Here is an 18,920-nt window from a genome sequence, read left to right as displayed (position 1 = left end):
TTGAAGAATGAGGTGTTCTGGGCATTGGAAATTTTCAAAAAAAGCAAAATTTAAATATATCCCTTTTGAGAATTCCTGACAGAATCTGTACTTTGCAGAACATGCTGGTTTTTGCAGATCCTGTTTTTGTAAATCTCATAACCTCATATTGTATCACTTGCTCTTAATAAAATGAATAATTGAGTTAAAGTTTAAAATGGCTTTCTACTAGAGTTATCTGCTTATCTTCAGTAAAATCATCTTTACTGGAGTCCACTGAAGTGGTAGCAGAGCACAGTAATTTTAGATACTTAGGACAGGAGTCCAGATCTAGCCTTTGTCACTTAATAGATAATGTTCTGAATATGGTTGGAGTCCTAGAAATATTGATTTAGAGCAGGAAGAGATCTGAGAGGCAGAGATGAAGAAATTAGGACTCAGAGAGCTTAAGAGAAAGAATTCTATTGGCTCTTTACCCTCCTTGTCACTTTCTAACCCTTCTTTCACTTACATCAGCTTTTAACTAACGATGAATGAGCATCTTACTCTCTTCCTCAAGGAAACACTGCCATCCTCTGTATAGTTAGGATACTGCTGCTGCAGAATATTGATGTCAGGTTGAATTTTTCTAAATGTAGGCAAGATGGCATGTAGAGTAGGGATGGAGTGTAGTGATAGAGTCAGGTTCCAAAGAGAGGGAACTCCTAGAGGTTTGTAACAAAATAGGAAAAATATGCTAGTGAGATTAAAGTGCCGCTCAAACTTCCATTGATATATAAAGTTTTCCTGATTTTGTAGAGGAAGCGGGATGGCTCCAAAGTCTCATGTGAGAGACCCAAATATAATTAAAGTGAGAGAAATTGCAATCTAATTGCTGTAACATGTAACTTGCTGTTGTTAACTTGAGAAAGGTGGTGATGAATCAGGTTTGTGTAATCTTGAAAAAGTGCACTTTTGGACCCATGGACGTCCCATGTTCTGTCCATTTAGAACATCCGATCCAATGCAGAAGACCAGGTCAACCTGTAATAGCTTAACAAAAATATCCCATAAGGTCATTTAGCTCTTTTGTTATGAGTCTCTACTCACCAAGAAAACTTTTGATAGTTTAGTTCTAAGGTATAATTTTCTATTTGAAAGAGTAGTGGATATAGGTATTTCAGTCAGCTTAGCAGTACAATTCATTAAATTGACTTTCTGATTTATAAATTATTTTCTTGCAAGTATGATTTTCACAAACCAGTTCCTGAGGGGATTTATAATTTCTGGTAATATTGATAAAACTAAGTTCCTGACAGGCAAGGTTGAGGACCTGACGTTCAATATGTGGTGCAAAAACTTCAAAAAATTCTGTTTGAACAGTTGATTTCTACCTCTCTATGTCATCTCACCTTTAATGGTCTTGATTTGGAATTTGCAAATTTGGTTTTTTGTGGTAGCTTCTTATAAAAACCTCTTTGTGGATTTTTGGATCAGGACAGTGGCAGATACTTGGAGTTTCCCAGACTTTCAAGTGCCAGATCATTGAAATTTTAATTATCTGTTTGGGATTTAATATCATAGCTCTGTAAATTTATACAGTGAGTATGTGGAAATGATTGAGTATAAATACATATGAGCTATTTGCCCTTCTCATCCTTCACCATTCTTTATCTTGGTACCTCATCATAGCATGGAATTCTGGGTTCTCACAGAATATGTCTAAGTAGTATGCAAGCTCTGATAAGTCCTTTCAAGCTAACAAGATTTTAAAATATTGCCCAGCAAAAGACTGCATATCTATCTATCATATGAGGACCAGCATTGCTTTGCTTAGAGAGTTTTATCATGGTTGGCAGCCAAATAATGCTGTTTGTTGAACATGATTACTGATCCTGGAGGGGTTGTAACAATCTCATTATTGAAGGTTATACTCACTGTGATGATCTTTTGAAGAATTGAAGTGCAGACACTAAAGATAGTCCAGTAAAATGATGATCTTTTTAACGTCATTTGAAGCAGTATTTTCACTCTTTGGAGAAGAGAATAAGCGAGTTTGTGGAACTGGCCTGATCATGTACCCAAAGATAAGAAATGACAGTTTATGGAATATTTTACTGTGGAACAAACTGAAGTGCTCATGGTAAGTATTTATGAGAGGCCTATCATAAAAAGGATTGCATCTCCTCAATATATGCTGCAGAGAATGAAAAGGTAGAAAAAATTATATAAAAATATTATGGGACCATCCAAATCAAATCAACAAATAATTTGATAGTTGGTGACATTAGTGGAAAGGTGATATTAAGTGACGATAATGAGAAATAGGTAGGAAAATATAGGTAAAAAAAAAAGAAACAAGAAGTCACAAATTTGTAGGCCACCCAGAAGCTTTGTGCCCATATGTTATGAACATCTTGCTTAAGAAAAGAATCCAGGAATGTTATACAAATCAACCACTAAGTAATATTATAAACTGATACTGATTCTATATTTTGACAGACAGGAAATGACAGGAAATGGCTTGTTTTTACTGATTTGGTGGTCAATCCTAAATCTCCTTGCATCACTAGTTCATAACTAGTGATTTCTTAGAGCAAAGATAAAAATTAGTAATATGGGCTCATAAAACAGAGAAGTAATGGAGGGTAAAACCAGTTTAAAGAAAGCTTAGAGATCCAATTAAGTAAAGTCATCCTTTAAGAACTTAAGACTGTGTAATACCAACTCCTACCTGAACAAGGTGGTCATAGGAACAGCCCTGTGATTCTTGAAGGAGTGATAGGACTCTTGATTGGCTAAGAGAATGCTGAGTAAAATGTTTTGTACTTGGATAAGGGGCAGATACTTCATTTACTTTGCCTGGGTGGGATTGGGTATTACAGATGAAAATGTAAGGGCAACAAATATAAGAAAATGGAAAAGAACTGCAGAAATTTTTTTGTTTGTTTGTTTTATAAAATGCTCTTTTCACCATCAAGTATCATTAAAGGCTCATTTCACAGTCCCAGATATATTTATAGAGGACATAGAATTAGCAAGAAAAAGAACCAAAAAGAAAATGCAGTTAAATGATAGCAAGTTTACATTGTACTTGAAGTGATTGAAAACACTAAAGATATGGGGAAAAGGCAAAGATATCAAAGGCGTGAAAAAAAAGTATTAGATCTATTGATTCTGAAAAGTGGACAAGAGAGTATCTACAACCACCCATTATTTACTTTTACATAAATATATAATTTTGTGAATATAATGCATCAAGGATATTTTTAATTAGAGTATTATTAAGTAATAGGCAGGTTTTCATTGACAATAATGTATAGCAGCTCACCACTTTATTTTCATGTTATTGACTAAAAGAATTAGAAAATACAAGATCCTATGCTGTTTATTATTATTATTGATTTTGTAGAAAAATGCTCCCTGGAAATCTATTTTCCAACAAGGTATCTGCCATTCATAACATACACCAAAATCATTCAAGATTCCTTGAAAGATGTAACCTTCTGATGGTTAATTTTGATTCACAAAGCAGAGTAACATGCTCACCAAAATGTTTGCTACTATTATACTGATGACTTCAGTACAATTTAAATTAAAGAGAGATTCTGTCTTGAGAATAAGATTCTCCAGATGCTCTCGTTTGCAGATAATCTTGTGCTACTTATTATTAAACCCTGGAACATTGTAGGATCTCCTGGAAGAAATCTAAAACTACTCAGCAGAATCTGACCTAACTATTCACACACAAAAACCTAAGTGAATGGAGAATGCTACCATAATCTATCGATTATGACAAGGCAGTTGAATGAACAACTTACAGAGCTCATCATATAGTATATGCATATATATATATATAATATATACATATAAATCACACATACAGTGTTACATGTACACATTTATATATGTCTTAGATGGGCACTGCAAATAGGGAAGTTGGTGCCAGAATTAAACCTTAGTAGGCTGTAATATGCTTGGTAGATTGCAAAATTGCTTAATGATCACAAACTCCTCCCTGAAAAAAGGCCCATTTTAAAAATACTAATATTCTACCAGTGTTACTTTATGACTTGAGTCATGGAACGCTTGAGTCTCCAAAGAATTTAAAATGAGTTATCACTCAAAAGGACAAAGAAGGATGACACAGTAAGTATAAGCAGGTTAAATTAACTATGAGGAAAAAATCAGAATAAAGGATGTAAAAGATGGATTAGTTCTGGAGTAACAGATGCACAGACCATATGTTCCACTAATAGTCTTGTGATGTCCAGAGAAAGTGAAGACGGACCAAAGTAAAATGGGTGAACCACCTGGGAGGTAATTTATGGAAGGATATGAACTAGATTTGCATAAAATGGGCAGTCATGGAGAAGTTGCAATCTGTATCATTAGAGGAAATTTAGCAGATCAAAGATCAGATTGAGAAAGATCATTTTGAGTATTTGAATATAAAATAATATAATTGGTGATGACTCATTATGATATCTGATACCCAGCTAAGAATTCAAAAAAATCAGACTAAGAACTGATGTTCAGAGAAATTACCAAATGGCTAAGCAGTGAAAAGGGGGTTATTTAATGTTAAATCATCAACTTATTTTATAAAAATTCATTTTTAATTACAGAAAAAATTCCAATAATCCCACTTATTGTTTTTTTTTCCCATCTTTAACTACTCTTAGGTTTTAATAAGCTTTTTCACGGTTTAAATTCTACTTTTGAAACGTGGATGCTCAAGATGGAAAGTGACCATCCAGCTACTTCAATGTATCAGGATGACTGGAAGATACTTTATTTAAAAATTCCTGAATTGATTAGTTACGTGGATGGGATGTTAGATATTGTTGGTTATATTCCAATGACTGAAGATCAGATAAAGAGTAATTATGCCCCGTAAGTGAAACCACTTTTACCTTAATTCTGTCTTCAACTTAAAAAGCTTCAACAAACATTAGGAGTCTACTGTGTACAAATAATGAGTGAGGTTTTGAGGAGATTCAGATAATGAACGAGATAGTCTCTGCCTTCATGGAGCTTATAGTTTAATAAGGAGTCATGACATAGATACAAAACAATCACTTAAACATTTATTAAATACCATGATCCAGAAACTATATTAAATTCTGGAGATATAAAGAAAAGAAAGGAAAAAAAACAAGTACACAAAGAACTAGAGCATGTAATAACATATGGTAAGTGTTTACAGAAAAAGAAACAAAATATTATACAAATTCTAAGGGAAAAGAGTCATTCTTTACTACTGGAGAGAGATCACAGAAAACTTCCTAGGGAAGGTGGCAGTTGAGCAGGGCACTGGGATACAGGTAAAATTTCAATTAGTAAAAATGGGAGGAGAGGACATCCCAGGATTAGGGCAAAGCTTAAGTAGAGGGCTATTTAATCCACGGCCCAGCATTCACCAAAATCTGGGCTCACGTGAACTGAATATAACTTTGGGCATTACCTTGAAAAATACATTTTTCTCTTTGGCTAGTTATATTCCCATCTATAGTTTATTCTTGAAAATACCTAAATATAGCTTTCATAAATGTGTGTAACAGAGTGCCCAGCTCAAAGAAAAAAAGTGCCTATCAGATATAAGATAGCCATTATTTTATCTCGCACAGAAAGAAGACATAAAAAAGTCAAAGAAATTCCTACACAAATTAAGATAACACATAGACAGACTTCAGATGTCCATAAAAAAACAAGACCAATTATTCCTATCTCCATTTGGATTCCATTTCTCAGTAGGAACTTCTAGACTCAATAGCTCTCTATACCAGGAGGTAATATTTTAGGGTTACCTGTGGGGTAAAACTGAAGTTTTGGTGAATCTCTTTCCCATTAAGGTAATACCCTTACACATTCAGTGATACATTGTGGTTTAAAACTTAGTTTCTTCCCAGAATGGAAGCACCCTTTGGTACTGCTGGAAGGTACCCACCTTCCCATAAGACTTGTATTGTCTGAATGGCAATTATAGTGAGAAAAGTATTGATATTCTGCTTCTCTCCTCATGATTCGATCCTCTCCTCTGTTATGCTCAGGAATACATTGCTCAGAAACTTCCAATTCTATTTCTAAGAAGGCTAGGTCTTTCAACTCTAGAACTTAGGATTACTCTTGAGGCAATCTCCAATAAATCTCCCTTTTCATTAGAAAAGAGTAGATTTAAAGATAACCTAGTCTAGGAAATCAAAATCTACTTCCTCTCATCCTCCAACATACACCAGGGAACATTATCCATGAAGTCCTCAGCTTCCATGTGCTTTGCCAGGATGCCCTACCATTGTTCCAGCTGTTGCCATAGCTTGCTGTAACATTCACAAGTAGCCTCCTGTGCTTAGAATGCTGTGGGAGAATACATTTAGCTCCCATGTACACCTGCTTCTAAGGAAGCCATTAATTATAGGGACTAGAACTGGGTACATGCAGGCACAATTCCTCCTGCCCCCTCCTCCTCACCAGATCTAATAGGTCTGGGATTAGCTCCCTGGAAGATTTTGCTTAAAAATTCCAAAAATGGCTTTCCGGTTTTCATTTGTGTGCCAGCACAAATAGTAGCTCTTTCTAACATAGCCCATTCTCACAAGAATCTGAGTCAAGCAGACGCTTTTTATTTATTTTGGAGGCAGCCCCCATCACAAAGACTTAAGTGGAAGTTCTCTTTTATTGTCTTAACAAGATGCATATGGCTATGTCTATATTCCATAAGTAGATAGTCATAGATAGCTAAGGGTCCCAAACAAAGGTTCACCAGCCTATGAACGTTTCAAGTTAATTGGGGAATTCACCCAATCAACTCCTTTATAGTAGGCAATGGGGGAATAATATAGTTTTGCTAGAATGGGAATAAAACTGGAAAGGTTAGACAATGGAATGTCTTTGATACTTGACTTAGGAGTTTTAACTTTATTTGGTGCCCTTCTTTTGTGGGGATTTTCTGAATCATCCCCTCAGTTTTTATTTGGAAAGGCATCAGCTCAAAAGCAGTTGTTTATAAGAAAATTACTTCTTGTAGTAGATAACCAATATTAAAAAGATAGATCTGTATGGGTTGAAGCGAAGAATTGCTTGTTGGTAGCTGTCTGGTGAGCAACCAAACCAAGCAACACAGGATTTGGGTCCATATAGCCTAAAGTCACAAGAAAATAGTTATCTTATCACTTTACTTTGAACTATATAGGCTTGGCCAAATAAATTGTTCATATTTTAGCTAATAATTATTTAGATATATATTTTCAGAATTGAGTTACTTCTTTAAAATTGATGTTTCCATCAGGGTAGCCCAAGCTAATGTGTTTCATTTGATACAACAATGGATTTTGACCTTATCTAACGGGACTGACAAGGACAACTGTGGGCTTCATCACCAAGTATGTATTGATCATCCTAGAGGGCCATAAAGCCCATCCTAGTGTGTTACAAGATAGTTTGCCCTGTCCACAAGACCACCGAGTCTCAGAATGTTATAGCTGGAAGGCATTTTTGGTTGTCCATTCCTCCCAGTTGTATCTGACTCTTTGTGACCCATTCAGGATTTTCTTGACAAAGATACTAGAGTTGTTGGCCATTTCCTTCTCTAGCTCATTTTCCCATGAGGAAACTGAAGCAAACAAGATTAGGTGACTTGCCCAGGATCATACAGCTAGTAAGGGTCTGAGGCAAGCTTTCAACTTTCTGACTCCAGGCCCAGCACTCAATCTACTGCACCACCTAGCTGCCCATGGGAAAGGATTTTAGGGATCATCTATTCACCTCTTTGATCGATTTTTTAGATGAAGAGTCTGAACCTCAGGGAAATATGGTATAATATGGCTAGACTTGAGATTTGAACCCAGGACTTCTGACTCCCAGTCTAGAACTCTTGCTACCATGCAACACTGAGAGTAAGGGAGAACTTATGTAGAAGCCCCTCAATTCATTATCTTTGAAGCTTTTAAAATTAGAATTGTGCTATTTCTTCCAGAAGGGAGCCCTGGAGATTACAATGGTATATTTAGATTTACTTTTACCCGCCAAAGGTCCAGTGTCATGAATAGTGCTCTTCTTCTGACATTGTAAACATGGCTACATTTAGAATTGACTGCACTTGGTCTGGGTGGTTACATGAGGTGAAACCCAAAGATCTCAAAGGTCTGTTATAACTAGAAAAATAAATGGATCTTCTTTTGGGAGATGAATTCAATTCAACATCATTTCAAAGTCAACTCCCTTTTACATTCGTTCTGGGTGCAGACCATTGCATTGGACATTGGAAGAATACAAAATTTAGACAAGACATGGTTTCTGTCCTTTACAGGCTAATGGGGGGTAAGACATATAGAGAGATAGAGAGATAGATGTATATAACACCCAAATATCTTTTCTAATTGAAATGGATCTATGATATCATGGATTTCAACATTCCTTCCAGTGTGCAGGTGATAACCTACTTGCCTAATCCAAGTCCTAGTCATACTTGCCCAACACAAGTGATAAGTATTAGTATCCTCCCTTAAGTTCCAGACAAGAGATCCACCTGATAGGTTCGAGGACTTCCTTATTTTATCCTGATACAATATAATACCAGTAGAGCATACTGCCTGTACATCTTTCATTCTTTATTATTTCTAATAGTTTCTTCAGGGTTCAGCCCAACTTTACCTCTTAACCAATGCAATATGTTCTTTTTTTGAAATATTGGCTTCATTATTATGGAACATTTTATGAGTTGAACTAAACAATTTCACACATAAGCTAAACTTGCACCATCATGATGTTATACATGCACTTAACCTCCAAACATTTGTCCTAATTCACATACCACATGAATTCAACTATACTATTCTATACTATAAAGTATATACTATAAAGTATATACTAACTATAAAGATCATCCCAAAAAGATGGCCACAAAAGATAATGGATTCTTCTCCAGTGGAAGGCTTCAAACAAAGTCTAGATTATCCTTTTTGGGGGATATTGTGGAGGGGAATCTTGTTGAGATATAAGCCATATTAGGTGGTGATTGAAGTCCCTCCCAACTCCTAGATGCTGTGAGAATGTGCTTGAGAAAGTCGTGAGCCAGAAAACAGGTATGTGTGGGGAGGGTAAATGGCCTTAGGAAAAATAGGTCATTGCTATTGCTGCCAATGTGCACAACTATTTCCAGCGGGGACTAGGAGGCTACAGAATTCTCAGGCTTCACAAAGATTATCTAGTCACTATTAATATGGATCCCATTTGTAACAATGCCAATAAATACAATATAATGCATTATCCACTTGGAGATCTCAGTAACAGAGAACCTAACTTGGGAAAGCCCTTGTTTTTAGATAGCACAGTGAATTGAAAATTGGCTCTAGGGTGGGAAGGACTTGACCTTTACAAGTCACTTAACTCCAATTGAAAAAAAAAAAAAAGGAAATGTGTTCTTTCTTTAAAAATCTCCCCCATCCTCAACTAATTTGTCCCATCTGGAGCAAATTTTATTTCTCTTCCACACAATAAACTTTCAGATACACGAAAACTTCTATAAAATCTGCCTTAAGTCTTCTCTTTTCCAGGTTAAACATTTTAATTTAAATCAACTGATCTTCATCTGGTGTATCACTCCTTACCCAGGGAGAACCATCTGTAAGTGAACATCATCTTGTCAACATCCCCTATACAATATGATGCAAAAAGCAAAACTTTTCTTTGTTTTCCCTTTTACAGTTTTATTCTTAAATGCCCCTTAGATGACTTTTCTTGGTTAGATTTATTGCCAGGTTTTCCTTAAATTCATTCTGTCTTCTACTGCTTTTCTCTGTCTTAAAAATGATATTGTTCATGATTGCCAAACAGCCTTAAAAAGATTTTGTAAAAGCTTTTCTATTCTATTTAATATTGCCTTAGCTGCCACCTCTCTCCTGTTTACAATCAAATCACATAGTTTACTGATTTAGACACTTTCTAAGCTTTTTTGGTCTTGTGGCATTAAATTTGCAGCAGCTAAACTTATCTATGAAATTATTTTAATCAATGTCAATATCATTTCTAATGTCCCATTGTTGATTAAATAGTTTAAATAGTTCAGGGTTAACTTGTTTCAATTATACATCATGCCTTTCTTTCATTTTATTTCTTATTACTTTTTAAAATATATATATTTTTATTGTTTTCTTTTTTCTGCCTATACATGTACATTATTTTTTTAATGCACATTTCTTTATGACTCATGTTGGGAGAGAAAAATCAGAACAAAAAGGAAAAACAAAAAGAAAAAAAAACAGAAAAAAGCAAAAAGTGAACATGGTACATTTGCTTTACATTCATTCTGCATAGTTTTTTTCCTCTGGATACAAATGGTGTTTTCTTCTCATTACTTTGAAAAAAACAACTAATTTCTATCTTTACCCTGACAAGCTGGTAGTCTGACTATCCACTGACAACTTGACTCAGGGATAATTAACATATAAGTAACAACCAAATTATTTGGTTTCTGTCAAAATATAATCATTTTCTTTCTTTTTCATTTTTACAATGTTATTTGGTGCTTGCTATGTTCAGCACCTGTCAATTCTTTTCTCAAGGGAAATGTTCATAATGTAAAATCATGAGACTTCTGTGTCATCTATTTCTTTTTTCTGAATTTTACTTTTCCATATGTTTCTTGCTATTTTCTCATATTTGCACTGAAATCTTCCAGATGTTTTAAGAGTGCTTGTTGATGATTTAATTTGTAGAATTTTTCTATATAATTGTAGCTCATTATTTGACATTTTAAAATTCTGGATATAATAGTGAGAGCTCGAACTCTCCCATGTTCTCTTGAAATTCACATGAAACAAAGCCTCTAAATAGAGTCTGATGGACTCTCCATCTCAAGATAGGTTGGAAGGACTTCAAGAAAGGTCAGTCTCACTGGAATGGAAGGAGAGCTCAGAAGAAATCTGGGAACGCCAGTGAGAGGGTCTTAATCACAGCAGATCAGCAACTGAGACCCTCAGTCCTGGCTCAGTAATGAGGAGACCAGTGGGACAGCCCCCAATACCAGTTCAGAAGGCAAATTTACATCTAGGGAAACCAGGATGTTTCCTGGAGAGAGAAGGTAGGGCTACCTTCTGCTAGACACCAAATACCAGGGGCCTCTATGCCCATAGCCAACGCTCAGAGCTGCACAAGAAGCTTGAAATGTACCCCACGAGCAGAGCTCAACCATAAAAGTCACAAAAGAGGAAATACAAAAAGAAAATGAAAGAAACAGAAAAGAATCTTGACCATAGAAAGCTATTATGGTGACAGGGAAGGCCAAAACACCACCTCAGACAAGGTCACAATGTCCAAAGAGGAAATCTCAAAGAGTGATATTAATGGGTCTCAAGCCCAAAAAGATTTCTTGGAAGTGCTCATAAAAGACTTTAAAAGGCAAATAAAAGAGAAGAAAAAATGTGAAAAGAAATGAGAGATATGCAATAGAGAGTTAATAGCTTGAAAAAGGAAGGAAAAAAAATTGAAGAAAATTCCTTTAAAAAGTGCAATTGACCAAATGCAAAAAAAAAAAAAAAAAAAATCCACTGAAGAAATCAATTCCTTAAAAGCCAAAACAGGCCAAATGCAAAAAAATTCACTGAAGAAAATATCACCTTGAAAAGCAGAATTAATCAAATGAAAAAAGAGATACAAAAAATAACTGAAGAAAATCACACATTAAATACTAGAATGGGGCAAATGGAAATTAATGAATCAAGAATTAGTCACACAGATTAAAAAGAATGAAAAAATGGAAGAAAAATGTAAAATACCTCATTGGAAAAAGTTCGCCTAGAAAATGGATTCAGGAGAGACAATTGAAAAATTATTGGTTTACGTGAAGGCCATGACAACAATAACAACAACAAAAGAGCCTGGATGACATTCTTTAAGAGATCATCAAGTAAAACTGCCCTGATACACTAGAACCAGAGGGGGAAATAGTCGTTGAAAGAATCCATCAATCACCTCCAGAAAGAAGTCCCACAAGGAAAATCCCAGGGAACATTGTTGCAAAACTCCAGAACTACAATCTCAAGGAAAAATTACTGCAAGCTACCAGACAAAAACAATTCAAGTATCGAGGAGCAACAGTCAGGATTACCCAGGATCTGACAGCATCTACAATAAAGGATAGAGGGGCTGGAATACTATATTCTGAAAAACAAAGTACCTGGGTTACAATAAAGAATTAACTACCCAGTGAGACTGAGCATCCTCTTTCAGGAGAGAAGATAGATTTTCAAAGACTTTCAATCACTTCTATTTAAAAAAACACAACTAAACAAATTTTTTTTAATTAAAGTTTTTTACTTTTCAAAACATATGCATGGACAATTCTTCAACATTAGCTCTTGCAAAACTTTGTGTTCCAATTTCCCTCCTTCCCCCATTCCCCAACACCCTATCCTAGATGGCAAGTAGTACAATATATGTTAAACATGGTAGAAATATATGTTAAATCCAATATATGCATACATATTTATACAATTATCATGAACAGAAAATTTAATCTTCAAACACAGGACTTAGGAAAAGCATAGAAAGGAAAACAGGAAAAATGTGTGTGTGTGTGTGTGTGTGTGTGTGTGTGTGTGTGTGGGCATGTGTATTATTTAAAGGTTAACTATTTACATCCTTAGATCATGATATCTGTCACTCTTGAGAACTGATATCTCTTACTGAAGTAGTTAGAGAGGGCATACATGGATGGAGATTGTGGTTGTAAATGGATTCTGATGTGAGGATATCAAAGAAAAAGACATTAAGGAATGAAAAAAGGATTGTATTGGGGGAAGAGGAAATAGGAAATAAAATGGGACAGATTATATCACATGAAGAGACACAAAAGACCTATTGCAATAGAAGGAAAGAAACTTTTGGCTCAAAGAATGAATAATGTAATCCCTCAGTTGGGTATAGAAATTTATCTTATCCTATAAGTAAGTAGAAATAGAAAGGGGAAAAAAAAGAGAGGCTAGATAGAAGAGAGGGCAGAAACACTAGGCGAAAAAGGTAAGAGAAGACAGTATGATACAAGGAAGGACAGGGTGTGGCTGGGTTAGAAACAAAACACTACTAAGAAGGGATAGAGTGGAAAAAGAACAAATATATATATATATATATATATATATATATGGGAGAAAATAGGATGGAGGGAAATACAGAGTTGGTAGTCATAACTGTGAATGTGAATAGGATGAACTTTTCCCCCAAAATGGAAGTGAATAGCAGAGTAGATAAAAAAGCAGAATCCTAAAATATATTCTTTGTAAGAAACATATGAAACAAAGAGATACATACAGATTAAGGGTAAAAGGCTGGAGCAGAATTCATTTTTCGGTCAAAGGAAAAAAAAAGGGAGGGGTAGCAATTGTGATCTCAAATAAAGCAAGTAAAAATAAATCTAATTAAAATAGATAAGGAAGGAAATTGCATCTTGTTAAAGATTGTAAAGATGTAAGCTTGTTAAAGAGTACTATAGACAATGAAGTAGTATCGATATTAAATGTATATGCACCAAATGGTACAGCATCCAGATTCTTAAAGAAGTTAAGCCAGTTACATGAAGGAAATAGATAATAAAACTATGTTAGTGGGGAACCTCAACCTCCCTTTTTCAGAATTAGACAAATCTTACCACCAAATAAGAATGAAACTAGGGATGTTAATAGAATTCTAGAAAACTTAGGTATGATAAATCTCTGAAGAAAACTGAATAGAGACGAAAGGAATATACCTTTTTTTTTCAGTAGTACATGGCACTTACACACAAATTGACCATGTATGGGGGCACAAAAACCTTATAATCAAATAGAAAAAAGCAGAAATAGTAAATGCTTCTTTTCCAGACCATGATACAATAAAAATTGTATTCAATAAAGGATCAGGGAAAGATAGACTAAAAACCACTTGGAAATTAATTAATCTAATTCTAAAGAATGAGTAGGTCAAACAACAAGTCATAGAAACAATCATTTTATCCAAGAGAATGACAATAATAAGACAACATAATCTATTCCAAAATCTATGGGATTCAGCCAAAGCATTTCTTAGGGAAATTTTTATATTTCTAAATAGTTACATGAATAAAATAGAGAAAGAGGAGACCAGTGAATTGGGCATGCAACTAAAACTACAAAAGGAACAAATTTTAAACCCTCAACTAGATATCAAATTAGAAATTCTGAAACTTAAAAGAGATTAATAAAATTGAAACTAAGAAAACTATTGTAGTAATAAAACTAAGAGTTGGTTTATGAAAAAAACCAAAATTGATAAACTTTTGACTAATTTGATTAGAAAAAGGAAAGAAAAAATTACAATATCAAAAAATAAAAGGGCGAACTTATCACCAATGAAAAAGAAATTAAAACCATAATTAGGAGCCATTTTGCCTAATGTATGCCTGCAAGTCTGACAATGGATGAATGTTTGCAAAAATACAAATTGCCCAGATTAACAAAAGAGGAAATACTATTTTAGAAAAGGAAATTGAACAAACCATCACTGAACTCCCTAAGGAAAAAAATCTCCAGGGCCAGATGGATTTACAAGTGAATTCAACCAAACCTTTAAAGAAAATTAATTTCAATACCACGTAAACTATTTGGAAAAATAGGTAAAGAAGTCCTGCCAAATAACTTCTATGACACAAAGATGATACTGATACCTAAATCAGGAAGAACCAAAACAGAGAAAGAAAATTACAGACCAATCTCCCTCATGAATATTGATGCAAAAATTTTATATAAAATAATAGCAAAGAAATTACAAAAAGTTAACAGCAGGATAATATACTATGACCAAGTGGGATTTATATCAGGAATGCAGGACTGACTAAATATCAGGAAAACTATTGTTATAATTGATCATATCAGTAATAAAAACCAACAGCAATCATATAATTTCAATAGATGCAGAAAAAGCTTTTGACAAAATGCAGCATCCATTCCTATTAAAAACACTAGAGAGCATATAGATAAAGGGAGTTCTCCTTAAAAGAATAAGCAGCATCTATCTAAAACCACCAGCAAGCATTATTTATAATGGAGAGAAATTGGATACATTCCCAATAAGATCAACTGTGAAAGAAGGATACCCAATATTATCACTTTTATTTAATATTGTACTAGAAATGTTTGCTTTAGCAATAAGAAATTACAATATGCAATGGGGAGATAAACTATCACTTTTTGCAGATGATATGATATACTTAGAGAATCCTAGAAAATCATACAAAAATCTACTTGAAATAACAGCTTTAGCAAAGTTACAGGATATAAAATAAACCCACACAAATCATCAGCATTTTTCTATACTACTGATAAAGCCTAGTAACAAGAGATAGAGAAAATCTATTTAAAATAATTCTATACAAAATAAAATATTTTGGTGTTGTAAATTTGTTGTTGGTTATTGGAAAAATATCACTTCTTCATGGGTAGACCAAGATAATATAATGAAAATGATAATTCTACCTAAATTGGTCTACTTCAGTGCCATACCAACCAAATTTCCAAAAAATTATTTTATAGAGATAGAAAAAATAATAAGAAAATTAATCTGGAAGAATGAAAGGGCAAGAATATCAAGGGAATTAATGAAAAAAATTACAAAGAATGATGGCCTAGCAGTACCAGACCTAAAATCTATAAAGCTGCAGTCATCAAAACCATTTGGTACTGGCTAGTAAATAGGTCAGTGGAATAGGTTAGATTCATATGACACAATAATGACTACAGTAATGTAGTATTTGATAAACCCCCAAGCTCCAGTTTCTGGGAAAAGAACTTACTATTTTATAAAAATTGCTGGAAAAAGTGAAAAATAACATGTCAGAAATTTGGTATTGACCTATATCTCACACTTCATGCCAAAACAAGGTCAAAATGGATACATCATTTTGGAATAAAGGATGATACTATAAACAAATTAGGAGAACAAGGAATCATTTATTATCAGATCTTTGTAAAAAGGGAGAAATTTATGACCAAACAAGAACTAAAGAACATTATGAAATGCAAAATGGACAACTTTGATTACATTAAATTAAAAAGGTTTTGCCCAAACAAAACCAACACAAGATTAAAAGGGAAGTACAAAGCTGGGTGGGGGGAAATTTACAGCCAGTATTTCTTGATAAAGGCCTAATTTGTTAAATACATAACTGTGTCAAATAAGAATTCAAGTCATTCCCCAATTGATAAACCATCAAAGGAAATGAACAATTTTCAAATGATGAAATTAAAGCCATCTTTCGTCATGAAAAAATGCTCTAAATCACTATTAATTAGAGAAATCCAAATTTAAAACAATGGTGAGGTGCCACCTAACATTTCTCAGATTGATTAGATGACAGGAAGAAATAATGATAAATATTGGAGTGTGTGTGGAAAAACTGGGACACTGATGCATTATTGGTGGAGTTGTGAAATGATTGAACCATTCTGAGGAACAATTTGAAACTATGCCCAAAGGGCTATTAAACTAAGCCTATCTTTTGATCCAGCAATGCTACTATCAGGTTTGTATCCTAAGGAAATCATCAAGAAGGGAAAAGGATCCACATGTGCACAAATGTTTATAGCAGCTTTTTGTGATAGCAAAGAATTTGAAAATGAGTGGATGTCCATTAACTGGAATGGCTGAATAAGTTGTTGTATATGAAAGTAATGGAATGTTATTGTTCTATAAAAATGAACAAACTGATTTTAGAAAGACTTGGAAAGATTTACATGAACGGGTGTTGAGTGGAACAAGCAGAACCAGGAAGACATTGTACACAGTAAGAGCAAGATTGTGCGATGATCAACTATGAAAGACTTGGTTCTTTTCAGCAGTTCAGTGATCCAAAGATATCCCAATACACTTTGGATAGAAAACGCCATCTGCATCCAGAAAGAGAACTATGGAAATTGAATGTAAATCAACACATGCTATGTTCACTTTTTTTTTCTCTTGTGGTTCTTCCCTTTTGATATGATTTTCTCTCCCAACATGATTTGTAAAGAAATATGTATTTAAAAAGTTAATGTACATGTATAATCAGAAAAAAAAATTTAAAAAACAATAACATAGGAGAACTGAATTAAAGATATAAACATTTATCAAAGAGAAGACAAAATTATGTGTGTTTGCAGGAGTTGTAATGGTATACTAAGAAGTTCACAAAAAATCAGCAAAATAACTAAAATACTAAACTTCAGCAAAGTAGAAGGCTAAAAATAAATTTACAAAGTCATCAGCAGTTCTATGTCATTTTAACTGGAAGCTAAAGCCTTCAATTCAAAATGACTACAAAATATAAAGTATATGGGAGTTAGCCTACATAAACTATCTAGGAATTTATCTAGACATATGTAATATTTATATAAATATAATTACAAAATGTTTCCTACATAAAAGATATCAAATAATTAGAAACTCAATGTTTATCATTTGACAGTGCAATATAACCAAATTGCAATAACAATATTACCAAAATTGATTTACAAATTTAGTGTTTTAAACAATTACAAGGGGACATTCTGATATTTTTTTTTTCTGAAACAATAACAAAATTAATTTGGAGGAACAGAAGATCTATAATCTCATGGAAAATAATGAGGAAAACTATAAATGAAAGGATATCAGACCTCAAATTGTATTATAAAGCAGTAGTCATCAAAAGCATTTGATATTAATTTTTGAAGAAACAAAGACAAAGAAAAGGAGGAAAGGAGGAAGGGAGGGAAAGAAGGAAAGGGACAAAAGGATGGAAGGAAGGAATGGGAGAAAGGAAGGAAGAAAGGAAGGAGGGAAGGAAGGAAGAAAGGAAGGAGGGAAGGAAGGAAGAAAGGAAGGAGGGAAGGAAGGAAGAAAGGAAGGAGGGAAGGAAGGAAGAAAGGAAGGAGGGAAAGAAGGAAAGGGACAAAAGGATGGAAGGAAGGAATGGGAGAAAGGAAGGAAGAAAGGGAAGGAGGGAAGGAAGGAAAGAGAAAAGGGAGAAAAAAGAGAAGGAAGGAAGGATGAAAAAAGGAAAGAGGAAAGGAAGGAAGAAAGGAAGGAGGGAAAGGAAGGAAGCAAGGAAGGAGAAAAGAGAAGGAAGGAGAAAAGGAAGAAAAGAGGGATCAATCTTAATACTTCCTAGCTGTGTGACCCTAGGCAAGTCACTTAACCCCAATTGCCTCAGGGAAAAAAAAAAAAAGGATCTACTATACTAATTGTTTAGATCAAAGCTTCCTAAACTTTGTGTTGCAACTTCATGTCGGGTTGCATAACTGAATGTGGAGATTTTAAAATTATGACTTCTCTGTAAATGTTTTATTTGTCTGTGGATTTTACATACTTATGTAACTGGGATTGTGTAAAAAATTTTTGAGCTAAAAGAGGTCATGAGTGGAAAAAATTTAAGACCTGATCTAGATAAGACCAGAAGTAATAAAGAACAGTAGCCTGATGTTTGCTAATCCAATAATATAAATGATGTGGGGGGGAGGAGAGAGAACTCCTTTTTGGACAAGAAAATTTAGGAATTTGTTTAGCAGAAGAAAAAATTAGGAATTTGTTTAGCAGAAATTAGATTTATTCAACATTTTACCCTAGCATATTATATTCAGTCCTTAGGTATCACAGTGGCTAGAGCCCAATATTTGAGTTAGGAAAACCTAAGAGCAAATGTGCCCTTAGGCACTTGCTATGTGACTCTGGGCAAATCACTTAACAAAATTCTACCTCATTTTACTCATCTGTAAAATGAGGATAATATCACCTACCCTGCAGGGTTATGATGAGTATTAAAAGAGATAATAGTCATAAAAGCTATTGTTATCTGAAATCTAAGGCAGGAAATCAACAACATGCATAATACCCAACTAATGTGGACAAAGGACATAAACAATTTCCAAAAAAATTGCAAAATATAAAGCCATTTTAAAGCAGACTCCATTTGACTGATAGTAAGAGAAATTCAAATTCCA

General features: G+C 34.1%; 1 protein-coding gene across 2 annotated transcripts in view; it reads left to right on the top strand.

Annotated features, from left to right (window-relative positions):
* AXDND1 (axonemal dynein light chain domain containing 1) overlaps nt 1-18,920 on the top strand; it is a 124,590-nt gene that overhangs the window by 62,097 nt on the left and 43,573 nt on the right. For both annotated transcript variants that reach the window (XM_051998855.1, XM_051998856.1), the window contains exons 17-18: nt 4,644-4,854; nt 7,247-7,340. In XM_051998855.1, the coding sequence (XP_051854815.1) occupies nt 4,644-4,854; nt 7,247-7,340 (305 nt within the window). The remainder of the gene's footprint in view (nt 1-4,643; nt 4,855-7,246; nt 7,341-18,920) is intronic.

This window comes from Antechinus flavipes, chromosome 4 (genome assembly GCF_016432865.1).
Source record: "Antechinus flavipes isolate AdamAnt ecotype Samford, QLD, Australia chromosome 4, AdamAnt_v2, whole genome shotgun sequence".
NCBI lineage: Eukaryota > Metazoa > Chordata > Mammalia > Dasyuromorphia > Dasyuridae > Antechinus > Antechinus flavipes.
This window is presented reverse-complemented; position numbering and strand designations above follow the sequence as displayed.